The sequence below is a fragment of the Rousettus aegyptiacus genome, unplaced genomic scaffold, assembly GCF_014176215.1.
Source record: "Rousettus aegyptiacus isolate mRouAeg1 unplaced genomic scaffold, mRouAeg1.p scaffold_m13_p_7, whole genome shotgun sequence".
In the NCBI taxonomy this organism is placed as follows: domain Eukaryota; kingdom Metazoa; phylum Chordata; class Mammalia; order Chiroptera; family Pteropodidae; genus Rousettus; species Rousettus aegyptiacus.
In genome coordinates this window covers 102,855,572-102,868,673 of record NW_023416310.1, presented here as the reverse complement: position 1 = coordinate 102,868,673, position 13,102 = coordinate 102,855,572, and the positions used below count along the sequence as shown (strand labels likewise).

General features: G+C 35.3%; 1 protein-coding gene across 3 annotated transcripts in view; it reads left to right on the top strand.

The window, feature by feature from the left end:
- The window catches only part of RAD50 (RAD50 double strand break repair protein), an 84,149-nt gene that overhangs the window by 43,794 nt on the left and 27,253 nt on the right, over positions 1-13,102 (top strand). For all 3 annotated transcript variants that reach the window (XM_036224182.1, XM_016118400.2, XM_036224183.1), the window contains 6 exons: positions 4,669-4,858; positions 5,227-5,353; positions 5,775-5,968; positions 7,804-7,914; positions 8,330-8,422; positions 8,497-8,610. In XM_036224182.1, coding sequence (XP_036080075.1) covers positions 4,669-4,858; positions 5,227-5,353; positions 5,775-5,968; positions 7,804-7,914; positions 8,330-8,422; positions 8,497-8,610 — 829 coding nt within the window. The remainder of the gene's footprint in view (positions 1-4,668; positions 4,859-5,226; positions 5,354-5,774; positions 5,969-7,803; positions 7,915-8,329; positions 8,423-8,496; positions 8,611-13,102) is intronic.

The following is a 13,102-nucleotide window of genomic DNA, read 5'->3' as shown; positions in this document are numbered from 1 at the left end:
TGTAAATAAAATAAAATCAGGAAGTAAATGATAATTGCCTTGGTGTCTCCCAGAACAGAGCACAGAGCCGGTCACAAAGACCAATAAGGCATGACATTCAAGGAGCTGATAGTCTAAGAACGGAGACAGACTCTCAGAATTAGATATTTAGAAAGCTAGGCTTAATAAAGTGCTTAATTGATTTAAATAGATGCATTATTCAAGAACAGAGAAGCCAGTGGACTACAAAATAAGAATTGAATTTTGAGAGCAAGGTAAGAAGGGGAATGTAAATCACAGGGAAGTCAGTTCAACTCAAGAGAAGGAAAGGGGAGAGGGAGACAAGAATAGTGTATATAGAGGGAAGGAGCGTATGGACTGTGCTGCAAAAGAAATGTTATCTGGAGTTGGGAGAGCTATTTGTAGGCATTGGTTCCCATAAGTTGGGAAGGTAGGACTATATTATGTTCAGTCCTAGCTAGGTACAACTCTCTGATAGGTGATAAGGAGCCATTCTGAGCGATTTAATCAATGATGTGTTTTAGGAAAATTAATATTAATGTATTAGGTGGATGAGAGTAAGAAAAACTCGAAACAGAAAAACCAAGAGGGTATGTTTTCCTGGAAAACCAATGAGGAGTTTCAGGAAAAGTAGGAAAGGTCTAAGAAGATGTGCTTTGTGGGAGCCAGCCTCCAAGATGGTCCCAGTGACCCATGCCTCCTGGTGTTCAGTCTTGTATAGCCTTACCTCATGTTCCAGGACTGGTCTGTGTAACTGATAAAATACAACAGAAATGATAGCATGTCCCTTCCAGGATTAGGTTATGTAAGGCACTAAGACTTTCTGCTCTCCTTTGCTCTCTCTTGGATCTGGGAGGAAGCCACCTGCCATGTTGTGAGTAGCCCTGTGGAGGGAGCCACTCGGTGAGGACCTGGGGTCTTTGAACAGCCATGCGAATGAGTACCATTTGTAGCAATGAGGCTTTAGGTGACTGTAACTCTAGCCGTCAGCTTGACTGCAACTTCAGCAAGACACCTAAGTCAGAAGTACCCAAATAGCTCTTCTTGATTCTCATATCTGTAAGGGATAAGTGCTGTTTTAAGCTGCTAGGTTTTGGACTATTTTGTTATGCAACAGTAGAGATAACATAATCATCCAAGGTGAAAACTAGATTATTGGGGGGTACAGAGAGAATGTGATAAGACAAAAGCTGTACTATGAGAATAAAAAGGAAGAAGAATAAGACAGTATCTTAAAAAGGTCAAATAAAAGTTAAACTTGAACATTTGTAGAAAGTGCATGTCAAGGAAATGTGAGCTTAGTTCTGTGTCATACTGATACATTATAAATAGTAGAAATCAACATTGTATTATATTTTGGGACACTCGCCATTACAGTTTCCCTTCTCAGAGTAAGGCGCCTGCCGCCTTATTCATCATTGTACCTCCATTATTCTTTGTGTACTGTTACTTTGGTAACTATCTACTGAATGAACGAGAACTGCAGTATCTGTTCTGGTTATTTATTGTAGTGTAACAAACCTCCTCAAGACTTAGTGCCTCACGGCAAAAATTTATTATGGTTTTTCGTGGTTCTGTAGAATGATTGGGCTTTGGTGGGTGGTTCTTAGTTGGGGTCTTTCACATGGTTGAGTTAGATGTTGTCTGCAGCCATCTCAGGGCTCTCCTGGGCTAGACATTGAAGATGACCAATTGATATGGCTGACTGTTGTCTGGGAGCCCTGCTGGGGCTGTCAAACTGAATGTCTTCACATGGCCTCCACGTGTGTCATGGACTTTCAGCAGCATAGTGGCTGAGTTACCAAAGGAAATATCCTAAGAGCAAGTATGCCAAGAGACAAGAAAGAGAAGCTGTAAGTCTCAAGATCTGTGCCCAGAAACCGGTACAGTGTCTCTTCTGCTGTTTTGTGTTGGTCAGAGCAGTCACAGAACCTGTCAGGATTCAACAAGACCCAGATTTCACCTTTTGATGGGAGAAGTGGCAGAGTATTTGTGGCCAACTTTAATCCAGTTAGTATCCCAGTATCTGGAGTGGCACCTATGTACTGTTCTGGTCACTACACATAAGATAACCTGAAGCTAAAAAATTGAATATGTACTCTGTTAGGTGATGATCAGTGCTGCGGAGAAAAATACAGCAGGATAAGATAATAGAGAGTACCTGACAGGTGGAGGCTCAGAGGGGAGTAGCTGATGAAGGTAGTATATTTGAGCAGAGATGTAAGAGAACTGAGGGAGCCAGCCCTGCAGGTGTCTAGAAGAGCATTCCAGGCACTACAAAATTCCTGAGGACTGTTTGACCTGAAGGCCAAAAGAGACAGTGGTTGAAGATGAGCTCAGAGAGGTAGTAAGAGCCAAATTTTGCTTATCCTCTTTGAAGAAAATAATATTTTCATTTAAAGCTCCAAACTTACCAATACTTAATATAAGACACCCATCATGAGTAAAATGTCAGATGAAAATATACTTGTTCATTTTGCTTAGTAATGACTCAGGTTCATTTATTATAACACTTCATTCAAATAAAAACACAACTAAAATTTCTCCCATTTCTTCCAAAGGTTTTTTTCAGTACCATGTCTGTGTTGGTCCCTTTTACATAAAATCCCCTTGGAAAAGAGATACTGTCACAAAAATAGGTGAATTGAGTTTTCTGAAAATTAAAAAAAAAAAAACAGAGAACCTAGTAGATCTCAGTAGCCCATTTTCTCAGGAAATATCTTTACTTTTTCTTAGAATACTTAATTTTAGCATCTTAGGTAATCATCAGAAAAGAAGACACCAAAACTTGGACCACATTGATAAGGGTTTTTGATGTGCATGTGAACATTTAAAAATGAGTTAAAATTATGGACAGATGCCTGTAGATCTCCACAAAGATGTCCCCAAGTCAGGTGAATGCTTGACTTTCATAGCTGTGTCACTTTTTAGGGACTGGGCACATAATTTAAGACCAACCTATGACTTGTGACTACAATATTTAGGAAGTAATGTGAGCATGAAATTACTCATAATCTGCATAGCTTCATATTTACTCAGAATTTTTTCCTTTTTTTAGTATAAAAAATTATAGATATTCTATTGCAACAAATCACTTCAGGTTGGCATTTCTTAGTCATTCTGTGGACTTCTTAAAATCATTAGGTAATAGCAGTATTCGAGAGCTAACCCTTGAGTTTCTAGTTTCTCTTTTAGTTTACTATAAGATTCCCATTAAAAGCCAATTTAATTTATTGTGCTACTTTAATTTTAAATAAGAATTTGGAATTTTCCAAAATAAACTTAATAGCTTTCTTAAAAGGTAAAATACAAGTTTAATTATTTTAGAGGTATCAGCAACATTATAAATTATATAAATGTTTAACACTAGGTCATATACCTGAAACTAATATAATACTGTATGTCAACTGTAATTGAAAAAAAAAATTTTTAAAGACACTAAACCAGGAAAAAAAGAAACTATATGAGAAAGGCAGTGCTTTAAGAACGAAGTTGGGTGGTAATGAAATAGATATAGACATTCAGAAAGGGAGAGACAAGTAAAAACTAGTTCTGAGAGGAGATGTCCTAGGAAGAGGGACTAGACTGCCTTGAAGATTGGGTGGGATTTGATAAGTTTCCAGGGCAGGACAGTGTCCCAAGACTAGGGAATAGCTCCTTTCCATTAATCAGATCATTACAGACATCTTGAATATTAAATGGAAAAACTCCCTAGTTAGCCCTTCCGGGCTACCAAGATTTAAAACAAATGTACCCATAATTTTCAGTGTGAATTTTGTCTACTTTAATTACTTCTGAACTTAACCATAAAGGATTTAATAATATAATGGCAAAAAATATATGCATATGTATGGGGCCAGTACCTGACACATTAACTGGAACAATAGCAGTAAACTGGGTTAACAGCTTTTGTACTGTAAACCCATTTGGCACTTGGCTGAATGATTTTCTTCCTTCTTTCCATCATTTTTTAACTTTTGATCTTGAAAATTTTTTAAGACAAAAAAACTACAAAAATAGTACATATACCCTTCACCTAGCTTTTCCTGATGATCCAAACTTAATGTGACCATAATACAGTTACCAAGAAGTAAACATTGGTTTAATGCTCTAAACTAAACTACAAACCATATTTGAGTTTTGGCAGTCTTTCTATTAATGTCCTTTTTCTGTTTCAGGACTCTACGCAGGATCCCACACTGCATCTAGTTATTATTTCTCCTTAGGCTCCTGAAGTCTGTAACAGTTCTTCAGTCTTTGTCTTTGATGATCTTTTTCTTTTGATGAGTATGGTCAGTTAACTTGTAGAATGTGGCCACAAACCGCACAATAATAATTGTTGCAAGCAACATCTACCAAAGGATACTAAAATCAGTGGGCACAAATTTGAAGAGAAACAGAATATTTACATAGTCTTAATGTATTTCTCTTAAGATACTAATAATGAAAAGAAAAATAGTAACTTTACAATGGATGTATCTGGCTGACACCATCCTAATTAAGTGAATAACATCTCCAATAATAAGACATACTGACATCATGTACCCATTGATATGATGCCCTGAGGTTATAATATGACTTCTATAACATTGTGAAAAATACATAACTTCAGTCTCATTATGAGAAAATATTAGATAGCTTATTTTTAATTGTGTGTTTTCTGTTAAGGCAAAGCATAATTGATTTGAAAGAAAAGGAAATACCAGAATTAAGAAACAAACTGCAGAATGTCAATAGAGACATGCAGCGCCTAAAGAATGACATAGAAGAACAGGAAACACTCTTGGGTACAATAATGCCTGAAGAAGAAAGTGCTAAACAGTGTCTGACAGATGTTACAATTATGGAGAGGTTGCAGGTAAGTGTGTTGTCATTTGAGGCAGAAGAAAACTTGTTTCATGGTGATTCAAACATTAAGTGTGAGAGTGTTAAAAACAATAGCTGGTATTCAGGTACAGATTGTGTTTAGAGGTCTTCATCCTGAATTATTCATAAATTATAAGAAATTAGTAGTAGTCCTGTTTGTTTTTATTTTTAGTCTGCTTTGTATGGCTTATGTCATTGAAATTATTAGAAATCATTAAAAATTAACTTCGTTTTCATCCTTTTAAATTTTACAATATCCGAAAGCAGTTGTAAATTTAGATTAAAAATAGCAGTTTTTAAAGATTTTTCAATAATGATAATGCAGTAAGTTTCTTAAATGAGAACCGTTTCATTCTTAAGATGGAACTTAAAGATGTTGAAAGAAAAATTGCACAACAAGCAGCTAAGCTACAAGGACTGGACTTGGATAGAACTGTTCAACAAGTAAACCAGGAAAAACAAGAAAAACAACACAAATTAGATACAGGTAATATAGTGTTTCCTCATGTACCCTTTAAAGACTTCAACATTCCCAGCATCTGCTTTTTACCATAAATTTTACACCTGTTATGTGGACAAGGAACTGTTTTTCTTCCTTCCAGTCCACAGTATATTCACTCTTTTTTCTCAAAAGTATCACTTCTCTGTTTCCTCACTTTGCACAACAGATTTTGAATGACGAGTATCATTTGGGTTGTACTCTTTCTCAACCTCACCTGTTAAGTGGCCAGGAGGGGACAGAAAGCTGGTTTTGGGGCTGGAGAGGTACTTGTGGCATTTTTGTTGCAGTGTGTGGGCTCAAAGAAACCCGACCTTGTGAATTCCATAGACCTGTAAAACCGGAAGGATGTTGCTCATAGCATTTTCTGTACCCTTACATTAATCATTGTGTCAATCTTTTCATGCAGTTTCCAGTAAGATCGAATTGAATCGTAAGCTTATACAGGACCAACAGGAACAGATTCAATACCTCAAAAGTATAACAAATGAACTTAAATCAGAGAAACTTCAGATATCCACTAATTTACAGCGTCGTCAGCAACTAGAGGAGCAGACTGTAGAATTCTCCACTGAAGTTCAGTCTTTATACAGAGAGATAAAGGTAAAGACATTCATATGTGTTTGTCTTTTAAATTACTGGTGTAGTGCTGGGGTCCCCAACGCCCAGGCTACAGTATGATACCAGTCCGTGGCCTGTTAGGGGACTAGGCCGCACAGCAGGAGGTGAGCAGCGGGCGAGCAAGCAAAGCTTCCTCTGTATCTGCAGTCTCTAGCATTAGCATCACCGCCTCAGCTCCATCTCAGATCATCAGGCATTAGATTCTCATACAGGCACCGGTCCCTGGTGCCAAAAAGGTTGGGGACCAGTGCCGTAGTGTTTAGAATTATGGTTATTGTGAGGATAAAATGAAAATGGTATAATGATTCTATGTGGCTCCTATGTGACAGAACTTGGTAAAAATTTTTGGGAGAAGGATTTTGGTTATAATAAGGAAGAACTGGCTGCCCTTTTAATAGTGAACTTCCTGTTATTGGAGGTGGTCAGATGGTGGCTAGCTAACTCCATATAAGTAGTTCCTGCCTATATGGGAGATTTTTCCTATCTACAGAGTCTGTATCTGTGGCAGATACTACCTCTCAGTCATAGCACTTTCTCTGTTTGATTCCAGACGTAGTCTTAGAATCCTTCCCAAAATAATGAATAGGCACTGAGTTGCCACATGGAATGGAACTCATTTGGAATTCCTCATCTAGATTAATCAAATCTAAGACCCAACCAATTAAGTTTTGAACAGTTTTAGAAATAATAACCTTATTTATGTTTTCATAATTATACATACACATTGAGTAAGCACTAAATATATTATTGAATTTATAGTTAGTATAGGTGTTTCTAAAGTATTTTTGACTTACAAATTATCAGAGGCTTAGAGTATGATATAAAACAGTACTGTCTTGCATTTGTATAGTTAGTTTTTATAGAGTGCTTTGACAATAGCCATTTAGTATCTCAGTAACTCCATTAAAATATGTGACTAAATCCCTTTTTATAGAAAAAGAAATTGAGATTTTTAGGTGTCCCATGACTTGTCCAAGTTCACACAGCTAGTAAGAGACTGGGTTAATTTCAGATGTTAGGTCTCCTGAAATCGAAGACATTTGACTTCCCACTGTCCCATACCACTTCCCGGTATGAAAGAATATACCTGCATTGAAATAATACCAAGTAACCATTTCTACCTTAGTGTATTCTTTAGATTTTTCAGGTTCTTAAAATGCTTAAAGATCATTGTTTCAAACAGTGGTTATCATATAATTATGCTGTAGAGATGTTAAAAGGCACATAATGCAGAATTCTGTTGAGTAAACTAGTTTGTTACCTGAAAACCCCTTTCTTTCCAAAATAGTTGTGGACACATTAATATGAGTGTGCACCAGTACATTTTATTACCATAGAATACCTACTGAGTCTTAGCAAACTAAGCTTCAGGACAGAAGTGTTCTTTATAATCATATTTCCATCTATAAAAGAGACCTGGAGTGAATGAGCTTTTCCTATTCTTTGTCACACAGAGCTGACAGGGGCCCTTGCAAACTCACAAAAACTTAAACCTGAAGTCATATGTTCATATAATTGGGAGCACATGGTGTAGATCATAACTCAAGACAGCAGCTGAAGCACTATAGCATAGTGGCTCAGAGAGAGACTGGAACTGTATGGAATTTGAATCCTGGATCCTTTATTTACTGGCTCTTGTGACCCTGGACAAACCATTTCTTTGCCTGTTTACTCATCTGAAATAAGTGTTGGAAATAATGGCACCTTCCTCAAAGGGTTGTTGGAAGGAGCAAATGAGTTGATTTTTGAAGTCTATAAAGTCTGACACCTGAAATAAGGTAATGGAATGTATGTAAACTTAGTTTTTATATTCTTAGGATGCTAAAGAGCAGATAAGCCCTTTGGAAACAGCATTGGAAAAGTTCCAACAGGAAAAAGAAGAATTAATCTACAAAAAAAATACAAGCAGCAAAATAACACAGGATAAAGTAAGATTTCATTTATATGTTTGTTTACAAATATATACATTAAATATTATTATGTTCAGAGCACGTGTTGGACACTATTATTTTACATGAAATTAAAAACATAAGATAAATTGTATTTTCAGATTTTTACATAATATTGATGTTAAAAATTCTTGTTAGAGTAAGGATTAAACAAATTAATTTGCTTCTTGGTCTAAAATAGAAGTTGAAAATTGAGACTATTTAATTCAATCTCATTGTCCAAGATCATAAAATTTGCTGGTGATGAAAATTAGAACCCAAGACTTCTAATTTCCAAGCCAATGTTTCACTGTGTTTTTTAAATTTTTTGTTACCTTAGTATAAGATATTTCCATGAAAATAAATCTTAAATGCCTTGGTCCTCAACCAGTGTATACTTAATATTTTTCCACAGATGAATGATATCAAAGAGAAGGTTAAAAATATTCATGGTTATATGAAAAACATTGAGAATTATATTCAGGATGGGAAAGATGACTATAAGAAGGTAATTTAAAACTTAAAATTATTTATTTGTTTATATTTTTACTTCTTGAGCTTAAAGAATTTTCTTTTTTGTAGCAAAAAGAAACTGAACTTGATAAAGTAGTAGCTCAACTAAGCGAATGCGAGAAATGCAAAGAAAATATAAACAAGGAAATGGGAATCATGAGACAAGATATTGATACACAGAAGGTAGGTTCTTTTTGCTTATTGCTTATGGTATCACTTTTACCAATAACATTTTTTTCTTTATTTTTTACTTTTATTTACAGTAGGTCTATTAAGTAGAAATGCAAAAAGTAGAGATAATCAATTCTAATAACATTTTTTTTAATGATTATTTTTAATAAAAGGTCCACTTGGTAAAAATTTAAACATAAAAGCCTAAAATAAAAGTCTCCCTCCCTTCTGCTAATTATCATTCTCACTCCTAGATGTCATTACTGTTAATAGCTGTTTGTTTGTTCTTAAAGAAGTTACAGATAAGAGCATATACCACTCATTCTATACCTTTTTTTCACTTAATGCAATTTGATCTTACATATCAACTCAACTCACAGATTCATAATATTTTTTAATGGATATAAAATATTCCATTTTGTATATGTGCCATAACTTGACTACTTTCTTCCTTCTCGCAAAACTATGGCAATAAATATCCTTCATATATGTTTTTTTTCTTATTCTAATATATTTTCATTAAATTACACAAAACGGGATTGAGGTGTAATAACATATTTTTTAAAGTCTGTAAGTAAAATATCTAAATATTAAACCATCTGTTAGGTGATTCCTATGTCATTTATTTTCTCTACTAAAACTTATTTCCATAATATAATTAAAATCACATTGAGAAACTGTCTTCATGCCTTTTGGAAGCAAGGTAGTTAATATACCTTTAAAAACTACAGCTAATCTTTGGACAATACTGGACTTAGGGGTGCCAACCCCCTGTGCAGTCAAAAATTTAAGTATGACTTTTGACTCCCCCAAAACTTAGTTGCCCCTCAGTATCTTTGGAGGATTGGTCCCGGGACCTCCTGCCGATAACCAAAATCCGAGGATGTTCAAGTCCCTTGTATAAAATGGTGTAAATCAGTGCATACAGTTTACCCTCTGCATCTGCTGCCAGCCATGAATTGAAAACAGTACAGGTAATCAGGTGTTTATTGGAAAAAAAAATCCACATTTAAGTGGACCTGCACAGTTCAAACTCCTATTGTTTAAGGGTCAACTTGTATACCATTTCTCTGTTCTTACCGTTTTAAACAAAATTTGCTGTTTTAATGCTTTAATCATTTGGTTATAATTGGCTGTCAAACATCTCTTTGAAGATTAGCCACATCAGGTTTCTGCAAGGTTTCTTACTATAGTGCCAGGAATTTCAAATATATGAATGTCAGCCAAAGGTAAATTGAATCTCTGCCATCTAACATATGCTGAATTACTGTAGAAATTTATGATGCATATATGACAAAATACTTAGTTATCACTAGCAAATATATGGATTGCCTATTTAAAATCACAATCTCTAAATCAGTAATATCTCTCCATACACATATACTAAGATGAGTAAGATTTACCAATCTGTGACCCTTTTCAAGTTGATGGTGAAAATTTAGTGGATCTATTAGTTCTGTAACCTACCTTATTTGAGAAATTATTTACTAAGTTATATACATAGAGCAATGCCAAATAATTTAAATTAATGGGAAATGAGAATGTGGAAATAAGGGACAAGAAGTTAATGAAATCAGGAGAGAAGCACATTATATTATTGTTTTGTTATAATGTTGATGAGAAACCTAGGAACTTAACTCGTGTTTATATCAATTAGCCTATCATAAAATTGATGTTGTGATATATATCATTTCACTTAAAGTTGCAGAACCTAGTGATGATGTTAAACAAGGACTTACTGTGTATAAAATGTAGGTCATGAAATCCGATGTGCTTTGTAAAGATTCTAGTAGTCACACGAAGAGAGGAAGTTAAGATTAGTTAAGATTCACATTGTCTCAAAACTAAAAGGAAACCAGTTCCTGTGCTGAGACCAGAGAAATATGTCTCCGTAGGCATTCACAGAAAGGAAGATACCATGGAGAGTAATAAGAAGCATGTCTTCAACAAACTTCATGGGGCTATTTTTTTAAGTGTGTTTTAGCATCTTTATCATCCCTTGATGATGTTCCATAGAGGGTGGTATAATTGAAGCCTAAAATAAATGTTAGTGCTCAGAGAACAACTAGGGGTTAGGGGCATCCATCAAGAACATCTATATTTTTCCACTCCTGGGTATTTAACCCAGAAAATTTAAAACATATGTTTACATAAAACTCTGTTCACAGCAGCATTATTTATAATAGTCAAAATATGGAAACCATCCAAAGGTCATTAACTGATGAATAGACTAACAAATTGTGGTATATGCATATGTATTAGGGTTCTCTAAAGAAACAACCAACAAGGTAAAGGTGGGTGAATGAATATAAGTATATTATATATATAATTCCAAGATCTGTATGTAGTTGGCACCTGGAAACTCATGTGAACTGATGTTATAGTTCCTGTCAGTCAGAGGTCCTAAGAACTAGGAAAGTCAACAGGCCAAAGAAGAGCCAAGGTTTTAGTTTGAGTCTGACGTCAGGAAAAGACTACTGTCCTAATTTTTGTTTCCTTTAAGTGGCCAGCTGCATACATTTACTATCATCTGAGCTGGGTGATATGGGTTAATATTTAAGAGTCGAAAAGCCCAATAGTAGCTTATTTACATGATTGAACTCTACTAAATTTAGTCCATAGATTTATTAGTAATCTCCCTCATTTTTTGTATGAAGGGGAATGAAAGTGATCTAACTTACCCAAGGTCAAAAAAATAGTAACAGAGGTAGAACTTCACCCTGCATTGTCAAATTGCTAGTATTATAGAAAAATAATTCTGGTGTACTATAACTGCATCTGGTATTTGTTCCTGCCTTTCTCCGATACTTTATATTTTGTAGACTATAATTGGAATTCTCACTGCTTAAAGTACAAGGACAGATTTGACCCAAAAGGCATTTCACTAACAATTATTGAGCCAGACACTGAGTTGGTTAAATGAGTTAATGTATGTGAGGTAATCTCGACAATTGCTCTATATAATAAGTGGTGTTATTATCACCATGTTACAGTTAAACCTAGGCTCAGAGAATTTAATTTTCCCAGTCATCCAGTCTGAAAGTTGTAACACTGAGATTTGAGCCTAGAGATACCTGTACTCTTTAATGTGCTATATACTCTTTCAAAATGAAAGTAAGGGCAATAAAATCTAACCTAAAAGAGAGAAATGCCTGCCTTTCTGATGACTATGCAGGGAAACAGACCAGACACAGTATTTCATGCCAAAAATCAATCTCACCAAAAAATAAAATTGCCTTTAAATTGTTCTTTCATGCTGACTTCCAGTCAAGATGGCGGAGTACATGAACAGTGTTTGCCTCCTCCAATGACGGCATCAAAATTACAACTGAATTGTAGAGCAACTATCACTGAGAACCACGTGAGGACTAGATGGATAGAATGCTTACAACCAAGGATATAAAGAAGTCACATCGAGACTGGTAGGAGAGGCAGAGATGTGGAATGGGCTATAGCCACAGAGAAAATAGCTACAGAGGTTCCCCTGAGGATCAAGGAGTCCCAGCCTCACACCAGGCTTCCCAGCCTCACACCGGGCTTCCCAGCCTGGGGCACCAGGGCTGGGAAGAGAAGTTCCCATAACATCTGGTTGTGAAAACCAGAGGAGATTGTGTCTGAGAAAGGCAACATGCTCTTAGAGACCTAATTAAGCATACTGAAATCATATCAAGCATCTTCTCTGATCAGTTTTATGAAACTAGAAATTAATAACAAATAAAACTGAAAAAAACAAACATGTGGAGGCTAAATAACATGCTGCTAAACAACGAATGGGTTAATAAAGATCGAGGAAGAAATCAAAAGATATCTTGAGACAAATGAAAATGAAAATAGTCAAAATCTATGGGACACATTGAAAGCATTCCTAATAGGGAAGTTCGTAGCAATACAGGCCTATTTCAAGAAAAAAAAAATCTCGTTCTAACCTTACACCTAAAGGAACTAGGAAAAGAAAGACAAATGAAGCCGAAAGTGAGTAGAAGGAAGGAAATAAAGATTAGAATTTAAAAAAAATAAATAATAGAAAAGATCAATGAAACCAAGAGCTGGTTTTTTGAAAAGATAAACAATCTGATAAACCTTTAATCAGATTCATCAAGAAAAATTGAGAGGACCCAAATAAAATCAGAAATGAAAGAGAATTGAGAAAAAACACCAGAGATACACATAGGATTATAAGAAAATACTGTGAACAGTAATATGCCAACAAATTGGACAACCTGGAAGAAATGGATAAATTCCTAGAAATATAAAACCTTCCAAAACTGAATCAGGAAGAAACAAAATCTGAACAAACTGAAAACTACTAACAAAATTGAATCAGTTATCAAAAATCTCCCAACAGAAGTCCTAGACCAGATGGCTTCACAGGTGAATTTTACCAAACATTCAAAGAAGCATTAATACCTATCCTTCTCAAGGCATCCCAATAATTGAAGAGGAAGAAAAGCTCCCAAACTCATTCTTCGATGCCAGCATTATCCTGATACCAAAACCAGAGAAA